The sequence below is a fragment of the Apteryx rowi genome, unplaced genomic scaffold (genome assembly GCF_003343035.1).
Source record: "Apteryx rowi isolate R43461 unplaced genomic scaffold, aptRow1 scaffold_304, whole genome shotgun sequence".
Classification (NCBI taxonomy): domain Eukaryota; kingdom Metazoa; phylum Chordata; class Aves; order Apterygiformes; family Apterygidae; genus Apteryx; species Apteryx rowi.
This window is the reverse complement of record NW_020449464.1, coordinates 1,040,440-1,060,208: the sequence shown is the minus strand read 5'-3', so window position 1 is coordinate 1,060,208 and position 19,769 is coordinate 1,040,440. Positions and strand designations below refer to the sequence as shown.

The 19,769-nt window shown below is 35.9% G+C and overlaps 1 protein-coding gene across 17 annotated transcripts in view; it reads left to right on the top strand.

Moving 5' to 3' along the window:
- The window catches only part of WDR7 (WD repeat domain 7), a 172,634-nt gene that overhangs the window by 20,925 nt on the left and 131,940 nt on the right, over window positions 1-19,769 (top strand). For 16 of the 17 annotated variants that reach the window (XR_003254270.1, XR_003254271.1, XR_003254272.1 and 13 more), the window contains 10 exons: window positions 341-460; window positions 911-1,056; window positions 2,152-2,254; window positions 3,279-3,420; window positions 4,459-4,707; window positions 6,305-6,525; window positions 8,040-8,235; window positions 9,381-9,595; window positions 17,103-17,872; window positions 18,446-18,534. Coding sequence is in view for 14 of the 17 variants with exons in the window: in XM_026070102.1 (XP_025925887.1) it covers window positions 341-460; window positions 911-1,056; window positions 2,152-2,254; window positions 3,279-3,420; window positions 4,459-4,707; window positions 6,305-6,525; window positions 8,040-8,235; window positions 9,381-9,595; window positions 17,103-17,872; window positions 18,446-18,534 (2,251 nt within the window). In the remaining 3 variants the exon portion in view is untranslated. The remainder of the gene's footprint in view (window positions 1-340; window positions 461-910; window positions 1,057-2,151; window positions 2,255-3,278; window positions 3,421-4,458; window positions 4,708-6,304; window positions 6,526-8,039; window positions 8,236-9,380; window positions 9,596-17,102; window positions 17,873-18,445; window positions 18,535-19,769) is intronic. The other variant, XM_026070099.1, reaches the window with a different exon arrangement.

The following is a 19,769-nucleotide window of genomic DNA, read 5'->3' as shown; positions in this document are numbered from 1 at the left end:
GTCTGTCTGTCTCTCCAAGGAAGTTTCTTACATATCACTTCTTTGGTTCTGCTTTTCTGTGGATGTGCTGCCCTTGCACGTRTGGTAGTCTGCAGACTTGACTCTTTATCGCAGGAAGATTGATGTTCAACAGATGATATACCTGTGAGGGTATCAAAATAAAACATAAGTGTTTATTTCAGTTAGGATTCATAGAAACATTTTTGATTTGAGCAAAACTTGGGAATTGTCTTTCTTTGAAGGTGCTATTTTTATGACAGAAGCTAATATGGCTCTGTTTAATTTCCAATTTATTTTTTAATAGAATACAATTAATTTAATGTAACTTTCTTTTTCTTAGGATACTACACCAGTATTTGAAGAGGAGTCTAAACCTATTTATTGTCAAAACTGTCAAAGCATTTCTTTCTGTGCGTTTACCCAACGGTCGTTGTTGGTAGTGTGCTCCAAATACTGGAGGGTAAGGAAAGCCAGTTGAATAAAAGCTGTTTTTTTCCACTATAGATAAATGCCAGTAAGGCATTTAGACCAAGAGGCTTATTCTTTTTATAAATTCAAACTCTAGAATTCATTGAATATAATCCCTTGAAAGTATATTGCCTTGCAGTGTAGGGAATATATTGCTTTATTTCAATAAAACAAGGCCTATTACTTTTACCTAGACAAAATATGCGATATAATGTAATATATGTAATAATGTAATATCCTGCCATATTTATAACATTTTGGATAGTCCTGTAATCATTAGGTAGACATTAGATTTTTTTTTTTTCTAATGAATTTTCTGTATCTTAAGTAAATATTGTTCTAAGACAATTTAATATGTCTGTGCTGAAATACTGAAATTAGCTGCTGTCTGAACATTTTAATCTGTAGTTGGTTAAGGATAGACTTTTCTGTTTCTTTGCAGGTTTTTGATGCTGGAGATTATTCCCTCTTATGTTCAGTCCCTAGTGAGAATGAACAGACCTGGACTGGTGGAGACTTTGTGTCAGCTGATAAAGTGATTGTATGGACAGAAKATGGACAAAGTTTTATATACAAATTACCAGCCAGGTAGTCGGAATGGAAACRCTGTCTATTTCTTTATTTGTTGAGGGGAAAAAAACAAGAGAGGCTTTGAATAAATATTAAATATCTTTGACTTTTATTTAGTTACAAGATTACATGAAAGTTGTAGAAACTAATATTCCATGAGCATATTTTAAAGTGTGTGTCCCCAAAACGTGTCATGTTGAAGTAATGCTCAGTAATTTAAAATCAAAGATTGTCTCACTATTTTCTGATACTACTGTAACTCTTTCACTTCATAGTGGGAGCTGTTGGAGAATGTGTGATGGGAAGGGTTGCATTTTGCTGCTGAATAAGTGACATAAACAAATTGAAATCAGATGTATGCTTTAAATATTTCCTAAAACTTTCTTCCATAAGGAAGAAATAGGGTTTGACTATATGAAGCAGAATGTCTCTAAGCCTTTTAAGGGAAGACTGTAGGATGAACAGTTGTGTTTGTGGACATAAATGTAAAAATATAAAGTTAAATTAAAATTAGATATTGCAGGGATTAAGCAGATTTAGAAAGACAAAAGTAAAATGAACTCTTTTGGTTCTCTTCTGACATCTTTCACTACTTGTTCTGCACATATTTCTTTGTTCTGGGGGGAAGGTATTAGTTTTATCCTAGAGATCCCTGAATGTTCTGTGATTAAATCAGATGAGAAAATTGCTTTCCCACCTCGTATCCTACCACAGCCTAAGTACAAGAGGTCTATCTGGTGATCTGTTGGAGGGTTTGGTGCATTTTGCTCCTGAATCTATCCGATTCCAAGCCAAATATGTTGAACTCTGGAGTAGACCCTAAAGCTAGCCTTCCTTCTTTCCTTTTCTTCAGTTATGAATGTGGGGGGGGCCTGAGCTGTGAAAACATTTGGAGCAGTTATTTATTTACTGAGAATACCCTGTACATTAAAATTATTGTAATGATCTGCTATACACTATGTTAACATTTGAAAATGTAACGGTTAGAGGCTTTGGGGGGTTGTTTTTGCTTTTGAAACTAAAAAGAATCTGACGTTTTCTTTATCTAGTGACATAGTAATCTCTTTCTAATAATGTAAGGAATTTTATTCCTTTTTTTGTTTGTAAACCCAGTTGTCTTCCGGCTAGTGATTCATTTCGCAGTGATGTGGGAAAAGCGGTAGAAAACTTAATTCCACCTTTACTGCACAGTGTATTGGACAGAGCGGATAAACAGGTAAAATATATTTCCTTTGGGTTTTCTTATCTGTACTTTCCTGTGTAGTGCGTTTCTTTTTAAAAGACTTGAAACTCGCTTAGCATACCAAGTGACCTGTTCTTCTCTTTCAAAGTAGACATTTAGAGTTTCTTCTTGTTGTAGTGAAAGTAGACTTTTAGGAGAATAACTGATATAAGACACCTTCTGTTTTTTGTGGTTTGTTTGTTTTTGTTTTCATCTAAGTGTAGTGATTAGTCTCTGGTCCAGTGAATCTTCAGTTCTTTTGTACTAACAGCTTAGCATGCATCAGTGCCTGGAGAATTAGAAGTCAAGCTGTGATGTGCCTAATGATTAGGCAGTCACTGAACAAGTGCTTTTAGTATCACAACTTAGGTTTTAAATGCCTACGTTTTTGCAAAGGAAGATCCCATTTTTCGGGCCCAAATCCTCTTTGAATTATAATCCATTCTTATGTTGTACAGCAAACTGTATGTGCTATGAACTAATGCAGCTTCAGACTATTGTGTAAAACATCTAGTACTGTACAGTACTATTAGTAAGTCTAACTAAAAAATACCCTATAATAGCCTTGTAATAACAGTATTTGTAAATCTTAACCATTTAATTTGTTGCCAAATTTGGACATGGTACTCTTATACATTTTTTTAACTTTGTGTTGTCCATCAATTCATAACATATTTTTTGCTTCTGTTTTTGGACTTCTTCACTGAGTAGTATATCTCAAACTCATTGTTATTTTTAAAATGTCAACAATTTTAAAAGTGTTTGCATGCATATAAAATATAAAATTTCCCTCTCCCCTACATCTGCGACATGTTTTTAACTAATCAGTTTCCTCTGGTTCGTATTGCTGTACTTACCCTTTCTCCTATGGAAAGGCTAGAGCCTAGAGTGGCTAGTTCCCATTCTGCTCTTAAAAGGTACAGTGGATTATGTGGAAAGTGAATTTGAGCTTAGTACATGATTTACATGTGCCCGAAGTTGTTCTAACTATTATTATTATTTTTTTTTTTTTTAACAGTTACTAATATGTCCTCCAGTTACTCGATTCTTCTATGGACGTAGAGAGCTTTTCAATAAACTCTTAATCCAAGGAGACTCTTCAGGGAGACTGTGTATTTGGAGTGTGCCTGATACATTTGAACAGCAGGATAGTGCAGAAGGTATATTTAATTAATGATCTTGCTGCCAAGAGCTTTTTAATGGGCATCTCTATCTAAATTCTTGTTATGTGTTTTGTAGCTGGCTAAAACACTGCTTTTCTTACAAATGCATCAATCATGTTTCCCCAAGCCTTTAACAACATATTTTCATAGTTGATTGGTCATGTAACCCACTTCTGTGTCAAGATACACATCAAGAAAAGCAGATTGAATTGAGAAGTAAGTTAGAAATCTCTTGGAAATATATGAATAAACTGAAATGAAGGAAGCTTGTTGGGTTGTTTTTGCACTAGATTTCACTTTGTTTCCAACACTCGAGCAGTCCTTCAGCAACCTTTACTTTCAGGTTACCAACCATTTTTTCCTCCAGTTCAGACTTTTTGATCTGAACTACTGCAGTTTCAAATGAAATCTGTTTTGCTTGAATAGTTTTTGTTTTGTTTGTTTTAATTGTTAGTTTATTGTAAAAGTTATATTTAAAACTTAAATTACTATATGATCAGAATCTCAATTTACTCTGGATACTTTTCAGGAGTGAAGTTTTACCTGTTTTACTTTTCARATACCAGCTCTGATCACTGTTGTCTGCGTAGGTAACTTCCTCTTGTAGCTTAAATCATACGCTTTTCCAGTTCTCACAAATATTCATTGTTTCCATGTGTTGCTGTAACAGCACTCGTGTAGTTGGTGAATTAATTTCCAGGATGTGTATTTTACTTGGTTTAAAGTGTTGTAACATGGTATATTTAAAAGCAGGCTTTGAGATCTTCTCAGAAAATCTTTTTTTTTTTTTTTTTTTTCCTTTTAAACAGGGCTGCCAGCATTGTCCTCAAAATTCCTTCAGGAAGCTTTTATAATGAAGTGTCCTCACCCTCTTGGAATTATAGACCAACCAGCCTTAATACCAATTCTCATTGAACCACTTAAAGTGACGGCCAGTGTGTACATCCCAGCGCACGGGCGTCTGGTTTGTGGTCGGGAGGATGGAAGCATTGTTATTGTGCCAGCAANTTTTTTTTTTTTTTTCCTTTTAAACAGGACTGCAAGCAACAACTTCAATATCCCTGCAGGAAGCTTTTAATAAACTTAGTCCTCACCCTGCTGGAATTATAGACCAATTAAGCTTAATACCAAACATCAATGAACCACTTAAAGTGACGGCCAGTGTGTACATCCCAGCGCACGGGCGTCTGGTTTGTGGTCGGGAGGATGGAAGCATTGTTATTGTGCCAGCAACACAAACCGCTATAGTTCAGCTTCTGCAAGGAGAGCATATGCTCAGGAGAGGTATGTAAATAAGCTTTAGAAAAGCACAGYTGGGTTACAGAATGTGCTGATCCCTTATTAGGCACACTGAAATGAGAAATGGTTTCAAGAAGTGAGCGTTAAGCCGTTTCACAAATATGCTTTAAAAAGCGGGGGGAGAGGAGAAAGTGGAGAAATCATATAACCATATTCTTAACAAGCCTGATGTTCTTTTATGGAATGAGAAACTTAAGTGATAAATTAAGTGTGGCCAGCTTGCATCAGTTTTGGGGGATGTTCTTTCACTGGAAGGATTCAGGTATTTCTCCTGGATTCTTTCTGAGATGTAGTAGCAAAGTTACAGCGGGGGACGTGGTCTGTCTTCTATCCAGAATTGCTCTGGGCGGCACATTGAGCTGGGGTAGTAGTATGCCTGTGAAGATCTCCCTGGGAAGAAAATAACACATTTAAAAGAGAATTCCTCCTTGTGTATCGTGTAGTTAAAGTACATTATACATTGGCCTGCTGCTGTACATTCTGGTTCCAGATATTTTTATCCTAATGTTTTTATGATCTTGACATTTCAGAACAAATGTTTTTTGTCTTGAGTTTTTACATATGTTGGTAAATAAAAAAGATATTTAAATATTTTTCTATTATATGGATATATGAGATTGTCAGTTATAATATTTTCCTTATATAATTGATTTACTTTATATAATTTTAAACAACAGTGAATTTTTATGTAAAACTCAATTGCCTGAAAGTCAGTAACATTATTTTGCAGTCCACTGCTGGTGACTCTTAACCTCATAGGATACATACAGGCACKTCTGTATTTTTGTTTCACTGCTGTGCATGCTAGAAAGCATAGTCATAGAAAGAGGAAAAAAGTTCAACTATGTCATGCAGACATTACGTAACAAATTTGATTCTGATACTTAACGTACTGACCCTATTTTATCAAGTTTGCCATGTAATCGGACAGTTTTTCTAGGCTTGTTTTTCATTAGTTAAAAAGCTACAATGGCTATGGCTTAAGCGCTCTCTACGATCTCAGTAAATAGAAGGCTTACCAGTCAGCTGTGTTCACAAAGACTATTTTCTTTCTAAATTTAAATTTAATACCATTAACCTATTCAGCACAAGCACCACCTGTGTAACAGTGTAGACTTGCATGCTGCTGTTGTGGCCAATGCAAAGTAAGATTTTTGCAGTCTTCCTGATAGTTGTCCTCTTGGTTATAACCCTGGGTAAATTTATGTTTGACTGGGAGGAGTATGTATACATTTTTTCCCCCCACATCTTTGTGGTCTTTTAATTTGGGGGTGGGGGGGAGGTTGTTTTAGGAAAACTGGATTACTTTAAAGTGAGATATTGTGGCAGGACAAAAGAAGAATCGTTCAGTCCATGTGAAGTCTTACATACTTGTGAACCTTTTAAAACAAGGTAAGGCAAATTCTCAAAGAACTTGGGACAAATTGCAATATGCCTGTATCTTTTTAATCAAGAGCAGACTGCTGCTTCATGGTCTGTATTAGAAACTGTTCTAGTGAATTTTTCTTTTTTTCTTTTTCTTTTTTTCTTCCTTCAAACCCCCTTCCTCCCTTCTGCCTCCCTCACCCCCCAAACTTCTCAGGTTGGCCACCTCACCGGACTCTTCGAGGCCATCGAAACAAAATTACATGTTTACTGTATCCTCATCAGGTTTCTTCTCGTTATGATCAAAGGTATTTGATCTCAGGCGGTGTGGATTTCTCAGTCATCATATGGGATATATTTTCTGGAGAGATGAAACATATCTTCTGTGTACATGGGGGAGAAATTACACAGCTTCTAGTTCCACCAGAAAGCTGTAGTGTAAGTTTGAATCCTTCTTGAGAATGTGAATATAATATAAAACACTGAAGATTTAGAATTGAGCCAAAGTTAACGCTTGCAGATATTTAAAAAGACTTTAACTGCTCTGTTAATTTCATTTTTGTTTGCATCGTGATCTAGCCAGGTAAAGGACTAAAGATAGTGGAAAAACTAGATATTAAAACATAGCTAAGGAAATGTTTGGCATTACGTGATATACAGCATTAACAGTGGGAGAAGGTTTTTACAACATGGAAGCAAAGTCTTTGCCCTGAAGGTGCTTGGGAATGCAAGAGGCAAATGTTCCACAGCAAGTGACGCACAATTTTTAAATGTAATCTTGTTTTTCATAATTTGGGTGAATAAGAAGAGTTTTACGAACAAATTGACATTAATTTGTTTGAAAGAAAATCCTGGTTTCTCTCTTTTGCTTAACAGAATTTTCTTGCCCTTTATTTCCCTTTGTCTTCCATCGTTCTTTTTGAACAACTTTTTTTTGCGTAATTATCCTCATTTTCTTACTACTTCTGTTCCTTGAGCCCATTTGCTTTATCTTCGCACTGCTTAGCTCTGCTGATATGCTCTGTTCCTCCCTGGATCTCAACTTTAAAAATACTTGAGAATTAGCATGTTGAACTAAGCTAAGGGTAGATGTAGGGTTTTTTTTATAAAAGCTTATCTAACTATTAGCGTACAATCAAAGTCTAGGAAAAGCTGGAAAAAATAAATATATAAAATTTAAAATATCGTTTTAAAAACTATAAACTATATGAGTAGTTCTTTCGAGTAACTTCACCTGTAGCAGTGTTTAAGTGTGTGTGCAGGGCAATGTATATTCTGTATTATAAATCAAAATGCTTGGCCTCTCTTGTTTTACTAAGAAACATGCGTCAGCATGCTGGCTAAAGCATTTCCGTCTGTAGCATAAAAACTTAAATATAAGTGACAGGGTTAAGTTAAGTATTCTATATTTTATTTGAAGGTGAACTGCTTTATCTACTGACTGAATCTGTTTTTCAAATARTTTGTTTTATTATTTTTATGACTGTTTTAAACCTTTTGCAGTCATTTGCCTTTCAGATTTTAAATATTTGAAAAGCATGTGTGTGGGGGGGGGACTTTTCAATTTTTCCACAGAAAGAAAAAAAAAAAGTCCTTAATAGTTACTTTATAAGGTCAAAGAAATGTATCAGTATGGAACTGCCTTAATAAATATGAAATAATGTTGTTGTTCAGTGCATTGAATTTTTCTATCTGAGGTAGCCATACCACTCGGTAATGTGGAGGAGGCAGGGTGTTCTCGGACCTGTGCAAGTGCTTGGATTCGAGAGAGTTTCTGTGGGAGAAATTCTGGTTCTGGTGAAGTAGCAGGAAGTTTGCCAGAGACTGTGTTTTGCTTATAAAATGGGTTGTTTGTCACTGAACAGTCTGCAGAGTATTTTAGTATTTTATTAAATGTAAACTAATTGTATTATGGTCAAAATAATTCTTGTGTGTTTTTTGTTTTTCTTAAGGCAAGAGTCCAGCACTGTATTTGCTCTGTTGCCAGTGATCACTCAGTAGGTCTTCTGAGTTTGCGGGAGAAAAAATGTATCATGCTGGCATCCCGTCACCTTTTTCCTATCCAAGTAATAAAATGGAGGCCTTCAGATGACTACCTGGTGGTGGGATGCTCGGATGGATCTGTGTACGTCTGGCAAATGGATACTGGTAAGGTTTAATGCAAAGATACTGATTTAAAAAAAGAAAAAAAAATATTTGCTAATAGTTCTGTGTAAGTTGCATCTCAGGGAGATGAGTTAAATTTTTGCACGTTTATATTTAAAAATTTAGCTCTCCAGATGTTCCCCAAATTCGTAGATTGTGTAAGCATTTGTTAAATACATATTTCAGTATTTGGAAGAACTCATTTAGTTTTGGAGAAGTATACCTTGCTGAGGCTGTTTTTTCCCTACATGACTTCCTATTTATCTTTACAGAGAGCCGTTGAAATGCCCACCTTGACAGCACATAATGTCCTCTAAATTTATTAGTGTTTGTGCAATTTACTTCAAGCTTAGGGTAAAAATGCATCTTAAATCTAGAAGAGTATTCTTCACCTGCAGAGTGAAGAATAATCATAAGTGGGTTTTTTGTTTGTTTGTTTGTTTTAAAAAAGGTCAACAGTTAAAACTTTAGTTTTCAGACGGTTTAAAAGACTTCAAGAAGCTAAGAACAAGCCTTAACAGAATGGGTAACAAGACGTAAAATAATAGCTATGTTGTAGAAAATTGTTYGTGGTATTTGAAAGGGAGAAGGCAAGAAATAATTCATCAAAATATATACCGTAAGTAACTAACTACCTTCTAACTCATTAACTGAGTTAAGGGAAAAAAAAAAAACAAAAAACCAAACATGTAATAATGTCTGAATATTGTTTTCAGCTTATTATGAAAACTAGATGAGAATTTTTGTTGTTGAGTTCTAGGAAGCAAAAAGAAACCTGATACCCATCATGGACAGTTTAAGCCACCCAGGTAGTTGGGTGGGAGAAGGAATTCAAAATGTCTTGACGTTTTTAGTAAAAGGTATTTTCAAGCAACTGCAACCATCACTATCTGATCAGTAGAGAATCACGTTGTGTGTGGTGGTGGTTGTTGTTGTTTTTAATTTGGCTTTGGTTTTACTTTTTTTTTCTTTACATCCTTCAACATCATGGAAATTTAGGAAAAAAACATCCCTTTAGGAATGTAAGTTCTAAAAATAGCTGTTTACACAACCAAAAGTTTTAGGCATAGCATCCTGTGATGTACTTGTGATATTTTGGACTTTCTGAATTGTTTCTGCTGAACTACCGCTTTTCAAAATACGCGAAGGTGCGCTGGACAGGTGTGTGATGGGCATAACAGCAGTTGAAATCCTGAACGCTTGTGACGAGGCGGTCCCAGCTGCTGTGGACTCCCTTAGCCACCCGGCCGTCAACCTGAAGCAGGCCATGACGAGGCGCAGCCTGGCAGCTCTGAAAAATGTGGCGCATCAGAAACTCCAGACTCTTGCCACTAACCTTTTAGCTTCAGAAGCGTCTGACAAAGTAAGTCGTGTTTTTGTTTTTAATGCAATATCTGGAACACTTATTTTCATAAACAATGGAATATAGTATGGAAAGTCTTCATCGTTTTAAACTTAATGGGTCTTACTCAAAGCACGTTATAATTTTAATAGAAAAACTTARACTGACTTTAATGCTTTGGATCAGTCCCAGAAGTATGTTTTCTTGGACCAAACGTTTCAGCCTTGTTCAATGTAATTATATTGTTTCTAATGCTGGTGGTTATCTAGAGTTACATTTTGAAAGCACGAGGCCGTTTCCTGCTTTTTTTTCTGGGTTTGGGGTTGGGTCAGTTTGTTTGTTTGTTTTAATGTAGAATTAATAAATTCTACTTACTGGGAAGGAATCTGAATCCAGATTTTCTCATATTTAAAAGAAGTAGTTGGATTTCTTCTGTAACTGTAACACATTTTATTTTATGTTAATTTATAGTATAGTTGTAAATTGGCTTTCAGAAGTTGGCTTCTGAAAAGACAAGTTAAAATATTTTCTCTAAACCTGTTAATGCCATTTTGAGATAGGTGATATCCTTCAGGAAGTAGCATATTTATTTTYTATCTCAACTATTGTTTAAATTTTAACACTTTCTTTTTAAATATTTGTCAATATGTATTTAACTCATAAATATCACAGTATCTGTTAAGAACAGACATAATAAAATTATATGAGTTCAGGTGTGCATACTAGTTCTTTTCTGAATTGAATAATTTTTTTCTACTGCATATCGGAGGAAGGTTTAGAAAAAGAAAGTGAGAATATAAATTCAAGAGAAGAAAAAAATATATTCTGACAGTAACAAAACACTTTTTATATTTTCAGCCCATTATGCAATATTTGTTTTATTTCTTTACAGGCTTGTTCCCAATTTTAATAGTATGTTTTATAGAAAATTAGTGATTAAAAGCTCTAGATATGAGACTAGTCCTATGTTTTGCTTGTGAACATATTGAGTCCTTTAGCAATGGTAATAGTTGCCCAGTTTATAAGGGAAAACAGTTATATATGTGCAGAGCCTAAGAAGTTAAAGGTTGCTGGAGGAATAATCACTTTATGAAAAATGTATGTTGAAAGAGCTGTTGGGATTTCTCTCAGCACTCTCCACCCATTAGGGATTTCTTTCACCACTCTTCTGTACAGAGATCATGGGCCTCTGAGAGAAATCCTGTCGGAAACACCTTTCTGACGTCGGCTTCCAGGRTATGGCAGGCCATAGCTAGACGGAAGCAAAGGGCTTTTTTGTTTGTTTGTTTTTTAACACCGGAATGGGGGATAAAGAGTGAGTAGACATAGATGCATAGTGTAGGAAGCAAAATATTCCTTATTCCTTTTCTCTGTTGGGAAAACTAAAATTCTGTGTTTTATGTCATGAATATAGACAGTTATGGAGGATGATGGTGAATCTATTAAATTTAAATTGTCAAAGTCCCACGTTTTCTGTATGGTTTTTATAAACAAATCTCATAATGAAGCAAGCGATCAGAATTACCTGACACTGGGTTCTTCATAGCCCGCCAGTGCTGAAGGCACCAAATTAGCTGCTGTCTGTGCTCTTCTTTCTTTCATTCATGCCAACAGAGCAGGTAGGCAGAAGGTGAGGGAGATGGATCAGCTGTGTTAGGGACTGGATAGTGGCAAGCCAAAGGAATTCGGACTCAGAGCTGTTCTCATGCATTGGGAATCACTAGTGTCCCATACAACAGGAATTTTTCAAATTCTTCAGTTTAAAGGTTTCAGCCCATAGAATAAGAATATATATAGGTATTTTTAGCTGGAAAAAGTTAAGTGAATTTTATTGTTTATCAAAGTTATATTTTAAAGACTTAAGGGCTGTAAATTGATCATTGTTGCTTTTCTTAATGTATTGTGTTAGTAACATACCATCATCTACAGAGCTTCACTGGAAATACTGGTTCAAGCTGTAGCATAGTGACCTCTCACAATACCAAGCTAAGATTACATGCTCTATTTTGAAGCTTGTTTAAAAAGATCTGCCTTGAGAAATGGAGTGATTAGAGTACCTACTTTTGTAACCTGCTATTGCAGGCTGAATTTTTACTTAGAGCCTAATCTATGCCAACCATTAAATCTAGCCATGGGACCTAGTTCACCTAGTTCTTTTTTCATTTATATGTGTTCATCTTGTGCTCTCAATGGTAGTGATTTTCCTTTCTGGAGTCTAACATTTTTAAACTTCCTTTTCAGTATCGATAAGTTGGTACTACTTTCACTGTCTTTTTCTCCAAGTTTAGCAAGGACATAAGGTTATACTCCAAATAAACTATTTGTTTTGCCTTCCAGATGGGTAATAATAAATATTTAATATCATCAACGAAAGTAATCCCTTCAGTATTCCTCTGGATGTTGTTCCCCAGTTTATGTTACTGTTTTTGATGCTTCCTCCTCCTTCAGTTTATATTATATCAGTGTTTTTCAGGTTGAGTTTTTAAAAATCTGGATTTAGTACCATTGTATAAATTTGGATTACTTGCTCAGTTGTATACCTTCTGTTAATTTGTAATATTGATGGGCAGACAAGGATCCAGCCTGTGCTCCATATCCATAGTAAGGAAGACTTATCCTTTTTGTTTTGCGCTAGCGTTGAGGAATGGAATCAGCATTGATTTTTTTTCTTTCTTTCTTTCTTTTTTCCTTCTCCCCCCCCACACCATATTACACGTGCTTTATACACTCCTGCAGACCTTTCTAAAGATGGAGCTATAGCTTGAATTTCTCCCCCCCCCCCCCAATTGTGGCTGTGCGACAGGCCAGAAAAAGTATTAATAAAATATACATATGCTGGTTCCACTTATATCTGTTCATAACTTAAATGCTCAAAACTAATTATGGTTTGAGAAGGATTTTAACAGTGTTTAAAGCGAGATTTTAATGGGCTTAGCTCATTYCTAAATATTTCAATTTATGTGGTGAATCCAAGTGGGATTGTCTGTAGTAGCTGGTTAAAAGCATTCATTAACTGTTACTGAGCTGCACCTACGTGGCCGTGACGTGTTTATGCGTGTACGTTTAGACACGCACAGGTTTACAATTTACATGGGCTTCACTGAGCCAGTACAGCAGTGGACTAGTGATCAGCGGGAGCGACAGATAAATGCTTGTGGGAAGAGCCGTGCTAGGCAGACTGTTCTGTTAGCGCTTGTTCAGGCGTCGGCTTAGCGGCGGGGCGTGAGCCTGCGCGCTGGTCTCTGCAGGCAAAGGGTGATTGTTTGCCTCCGTCCTCGCTGTAATTTAAAATTACTGCGTAAGTAGGAAGCAACCTTAAAATATTTTGAATAGCGAGGAAGTCCTTTTTTTAACAACTGGCAACAAGAGCTCTTTATTATTGACATACTAATTCAGAAAAATACCTTGAATTTCAAAATTATGTAATATAAAGAATAATTTTAACATTTTAACATTAGTTTTAACATTCTGAAGAGCAAATAGAATACAATGTAGGATGTATCCCAGGAAAAATTAGTACTGTGTAAAACTTTAAAGGAACTACAGTGTGGAGGACAGTACAGTACACGAGTTGATGCTGAGTATCCTCCTAATTTTAATTTGCTACTGTTCATATTAAATCTGCTTTAAAATAATGAGGTCCTTAGGTCTTTCAAATTATATACTCTCATTTCTATATGCTTGATCAATCTTCCAGTAGTTCAAAAATATAATTTAATTATTTATATAATTATGAGAAGAGACCCAGAGCCTAGGTGCAGTCCTAGATTCTGGCTCAGATTTTTCGGTCTTTGATGGAGTTGGGCTGAACGTAGCTGCCTGTCAGTCTTTGCAAACGGCAGAGACAATAGGGGTGGGGGGAGAGGGAAGCAAAAAGTAAATTTTAGAAGTAGGCTTAAGTACCAAAGGTAGTTTAGCTTATGGGCTAAATAGCATATCAGCACAAATCATCGGAGGAGGGCTTGAAGGAAGAGCTTCTCCTGGGCTTCGCATCATGCATATTTGTTAAAGGTGCAAAATACAGAGAAAGGATGACTTCTGGCCTTGGGAGGGTTTTATACTTTGCCACAGAGAGACTATGACAGCTGATTTTAATTTTATCTTTCTATTAAAATAAAAATTTAATACAAAGATGTGCAAAATTATCTTGAAGGAAACTGAGGAAAAAATATCCTTGGAGCTGTGTGTTAAGGAGGTGTGTGAGAGGCTTTCCTTGCCGTGAGCAACCTGCCCTAGCTGACCCTGCTTTGAGCAGGGAGTTGCACTCGATCTCCGGAGGTCCCTTCCAATTCTGTCTCCTGCTTAAACGTTTTCTTACCAATGAGCTAGTATGCTACCATTCATCCTAACTTTTTTTTTCCCCTAATAATGACCTGTCTGAGTAGGCTATGCAGGTAGTAAATTTGATTATCCTATTAATGCCATTTAAAATTGTAACCGAGTCCTAAGAGAAAGAGCTTGCATTTTTGCTTTGTCTTTAATTAGTGCTGGTAGTTTTGGCTGTGAGCCAGCAGAGGGGAGCAGAGATCTGCTTCCAGGATGTTTCAGTATTTTTCTTCATGCATTAAACGACATTTTTTTTCAAACAGAATGTATAGAGACCGTTCTTCAGAACACCATCTTGTTTCCACAAAGATACGTGTTCAGACTTGTGTACTAGTATTCCTACTGAATCCAGTATCACTTTCTACATGTGTAAACCTTGATGTTGTATGTGCAGGTATCTCAGCTCTGATCAGGGTATTGCTGGCTGCTGAAGGCAGCAATTCCGTTGCAGTACGCAGCACACAAAGGACAAAAAGAGCGAAAAAGAGCAATGATGATTAATAGCTAAAATATTTTTGTTAACATTGTTGCTTCTAATTTTATCAATGAGACCATTACCAGAGACCATTGTATAAAAAAGTACCTACGTTACCTTCTGAGAAAATAATACCTAGATTTGTAATAAATAAGGAGTATGTGAATAAATCAGTGCATTGTGGAACATAAGTAGCAGTTATTATTTATTGACATTTAATTATTTCTATTCTGGTTCCTATTATTCGTGACTTGCTTCTCATGACAGACTTATTTAATAAGCATAACTTCCTTATTCTCAGAGCTGACCACAGGAAAAAAGGAGCAGAATTTGGGTATTTGCTCTTGTGCTGACTTTGGGCCCCTTGACTGTTTCTGTAGCATTCTGAACTAATCTGCACTGCAGCTTCTTTAATAAATGTAAGAAAAGAGAGAGAAGATGATGGTCTCCATTTAATCTTTCTTTCATAACCCTCATGACCAAATGTGAAGTTTCCTTCTGGTAGAGTCTTAATTTCATTACGTAARTGAAATGGATTTTAATCTGAGGAAAGATAGAAACTAAGAATTATTTGATTCTTGTGGAGCAGCACATGTTATTGAAGATTTTGCCAGGTCTGCATTTTCAGTGCTGGAGAGTCTTTTTATGTGTGTTCTGAGTATGTCTCTTGAGGTGTCCGTGTGCATATGCTTTTGTTGTCTCATCTGTTGGTGGGTTTTACAATATCAGTGCATTGGAATAATGTAAAATGTTTAAAGAGCACTCTTCGGGATGGTTGTTGGTGATATTTTAGTAGAGAAAACCTCTCATGATGTGAGGAGATGTCAAAGGAGACCTTCCTTCAAGGCAATAAGCTGTCTGTTCAGAGACAAAAAAAAATATGATTCTGAATTATAAAAGACTGGTCATTGGTGGATTCAGTGCCTGAAACTACAGCTGAGGCTGTGAAAACATCAAGGACTGTTCATTGTGTATTCATTGAGAATCATCCTTTAAAAATGAACAAGAACTAGTGAGTGCAGCAAGCAAACCAGTAATCAGTACTTGTTCTCTTCTACTGCAACACCATACCATAAAATATATGTGGATATTCATTCTAAGTAAGCAAAATATTAGTAGTTTTAAGTTAACAGTCTGCAAATTAAAAAATAAACTATCAGTATGGTGGAAAATTAAAGCAATCCATTTTTTCAGTTTTATTTGACTTTGTAATTTTCAAATAAACTCGAACAAACCTTGTGCATATTATGTTTAGGCAAGATAAAAGCAGCAGTGTCTTAGTGCCTTAAAAATATGATTCTTTTTAGGTTATTCTTGAATTGCTCAGAATACTCAGTAATACTCAGAAGCCTCAGAAATGAACACTCAGTAATCCTCAGAAATGAACCCAGAAGAAACCACGGTTGGATCATCAGCTGCTCCTGACTGCAGCACAGTATAACTTAACATCTTCTGGGGAGATCAGTTTCCAAAGATAAAGCTAATATAAAACTTCAGGGAGATCGGTTTTTCCTCTGAAGAATTTTCCTGTTTAAAAAAAAAAAAAAAAAAACTCATTTAAAAAATCTTATATCCCTGAAGAATATAAGATATCAGAGCCACGGAAAAAGCAGAGCTTTACGGGCAAAAAGATCGGTGTGAGAGAGCACCCTGGGCATTACGATAGCATTCTTATTCCATAAACAGCACCGTACACTGGAGCAGTCAGTGAACAGGATATGGCAGACATGCTTTTTTAAAGCTAACACCATTTTTAGAGTCTGTATAGCTTAATGGAAGAGGAATATCTGTAAATTATATATGTATATATATGTAAATTCAATTTTCAAACACCTGCTATGAAATCCTGTACAAAATTATTAAGGAGGCTAAATAGTCATAGGATTAGAAATATGTACTGTCTTGAGAGAGAAGGTCCTTGAGGGAGGGAAGAAATGGGCGTACGTGTCCAACTTTCCAATTAACAGACGTTAGAACAGGCAAGTGTTTCTGTGATTCATACTGATAAATACATTCGTTATTGTTCTGGAAGTGGAATGAAAATGGCTGCATAATTTTTATATAATATAGAGAGAGTTTATATATAATTCAAATAACTGATATATAGCATGTGTGTATTTATATATACATACAGTGTATTTATAAAAACTTCAAACACTGTTGATTTCTGCATGCCTAATCTGCTGTTAAATGTGCATTTGTGGTTAAAAAAAGACTATAGAGAATGGAAATAATAGGGATGCTTAAGAGAATATCAAACTGAAAGACCTGATATTAAAATTAAGGCTGAGTTTAGATGAGGCAAGAGATAGGAGCTTTGACTACATTGCTTTTTCAGTGCTCCTTATATCCAAATGTAAACTATTTGGTGCTTTTTAAGTTTAATAAAAACAAACTATTAGGTTTTTCTTGTAATTGGAGTATAACTTATCTTTGAGAATTCATGTTCCGTATAACAAATGTGAAGTTCCTTCCTATCTAGAGAGCTGTATTTATCTGAAACTTCTGTAAGTGGGATTTCATATTTTAGGGATGTCATATTTGATCATGTTTCATATTTCTGACATCTAAAAAGAATGTTGTAAAATTCTTCTCTAACATTTTCATAACATGTTTTACACCCATGTGAGTTTTCAGAGTTTCCTCAATTTATGGATTAGCTTCGTGAAAAGTATTAAGTAGTCCAATTAAAATTTCTTTCTTTCTTTCTTTYTTTTTTAATTACAGGGGAATTTACCTAAATATTCACATAACTCCCTGATGGTTCAAGCTATAAAGACCAACTTAACAGATCCAGATATACATGTGCTCTTCTTTGATGTAGAAGCACTGATTATTCAGCTACTGACGGAAGAAGCCTCTAGGCCTAATACTGCACTTATTTCCCCAGAGAACTTGCAGAAAGCATCTGGCAGCTCTGACAAAGGCGGCTCTTTTCTGGCTGGTAAACGAGCAGCAGTTCTCTTCCAGCAGGTCAAGGAAACCATCAAAGAGAATATAAAAGAACATCTTCTTGATGATGAAGATGAGGATGAAGAATCAGTAAGACAGAGAAGAGAAGACAGTGATCCAGAATATCGCTCTAGCAAATCTAAACCATTAACCTTGTTAGAATATAATCTAACCATGGATACGGCAAAGCTTTTTATGTCCTGTCTTCACGCCTGGGGCTTGAATTCTGTTCTAGATGAGCTTTGCCTTGATCGTCTTGGGATGCTTAAACCACACTGTTCTGTGTCCTTTGGCCTACTGTCTAGAGGAGGCCACATGTCTCTCATGCTTCCTGGATATAATCAGTCTATAGGTAAACCGTCGTATGATAGTGTGGAGTTGGGAAGAAAAATGTCCATTACTGAAGGACTAGGAAAGGGGACATATGGTGTATCACGTGCTGTCACCACTCAGCATCTCCTGTCTATTATTTCACTGGCCAACACATTGATGAGTATGACTAATGCAACTTTTATTGGCGATCATATGAAGAAAGGTCCAACCAGGTATGGCAAATATTCATTTTGTTTAACTTGTGATAACTTTCTTTCAGAGTCTGGATTTTAGTATGGATTTTAATTTGTTTATTATTACTCTTGGGTTTGATGTATTAAATGACTGTGATAACATTTGATACCTAGATGAACAGAATGTATTTCTTCTTTCTTCACAATGTTATTTTTCATGCCAAGATAGCTTTATTGCTTTTAATGGAGTTATGTAAGTTAAAATGTTAATGTAACATAGAGTTGCCATAATTTGCACTGATAGGGCTGAGAGGCCATTTTTTGTCCTTTATTTTTAATGCTTGTTGTTTTTAAAGAGTTTTTATAACTAGTAGGTCAAATTCTGAATTAATGAAAACGTATAGATATACTTTTCATCCTATTTCATCAAAGGGTAAACTTATCTAGGAATTGTAGTTGAGTTCTGTTTTTTGATGTCAAAGTGAGTTTACTTACAGGGTTGTCTTTCAAAGTTCATTTAATTACAATATCTTTAGCAAATAATCTTTTTTTTTTCTTTTTTCTTCCTCCCCCCCCCTTTCTTCTCCCCCTTCACACACACTTTATATTTAGGCCTCCTAGGCCAGGCACTCCCGAGATGTCAAAAGTGAAGGCACCCCCTTCAATTTCAAGTCATGCAGCTCAAGGACAAATTAAGCAAGGTAAAACTCACCTTCTGTAAAACAATTTGATATCTCATTTCAGCTCTTGACACTGAAGTTGTCAACTTGCTATCAAGTGATAAAAAAAATATTGCTAGCTTCTACATGGGGGGAAAAAGGTAGTGTAATATTCTAGGCAAAAATTTTAATGACTAAGGCCTTTTTAAAAATCTATAGAAGGTGCTGATACTGTCATGAAGTCATCCTCTGACATTGAATTTTTGCATGCTTTAAGTGCTCCCAAGCATTCTGATGTTGAGGATCAGGTGACAGTCAAACATTTAAAGTCTACAACTAAGTGGTACACAGACTGGCCCAATACAAAAATGCTTATAATACATCTAAGCTAAAGTTTAAAGATAAACACATGTAAGTAATATATACACATTACCTCTCCTTTTTAAGAAAGGTGAAGACAAATGTTTCTTTAAACACTACTTCTACTTCTGCTACTACTGTCATCAATTGCAGTTATGAAATATGGCAATGGATGATCGTTTAGGATCCTTTAATAGTCTTTTCTAGTGTCTATCTTTTCTTTTATAAATACAGTGATTAAGTATACAGATATAAAACAATATGTGATATAAGAGAAGGATGTGCACAACATTAGACATGAGCTTTCTCCTGGAGCAGAGTGGAGTGGTAAAGAGAGCTTCCTCCRGATGCTAGAAGCCCCAAGGAAATACTGGCTTCCCGAGAACAAAGAGGCAAAAGAGAACGTGGCTCCTTCTGCACTTTCTCTAAATTAGGTCACTGCTGTTTGATGGGGCAAATGAACTAATTCTCCTAATGCCAAAAATAAAGTAAATGTGAAATATCATAATATGGCCAATTTTTACTTGAGCACAAAATTAAGGAGCAAATGAATTGCTGGAAAGAGAACAGAAGGGGGGACGATGTGGCCAGACATCGTTCATGGAAGAGAAGGGTAGTGCACCTGCGGTGCTGGTAGAAAGGAGTTGAAATGTTTATCCATTGGGGATAACAGGTAAATAAAATCTSTCTGAAAAGGCCAATTGCAGCTAGAATCCAACCATTGCCAACATGAGAGCAGCTGAAGGCTTTAACAATTTGGGGAGAACATCGAGGTGTGAGCTTTGAAGCCGGTAGAGGAAGTTGATTGCAGAATTACTCCTGGCTTTGAGGGCCGTTTCACTTGTGTGATAAAACAGAGAAGGGGTATATACCCCATTGATCTGACTGTGACCTGCAGCTGGAAAGGGAAACTCATC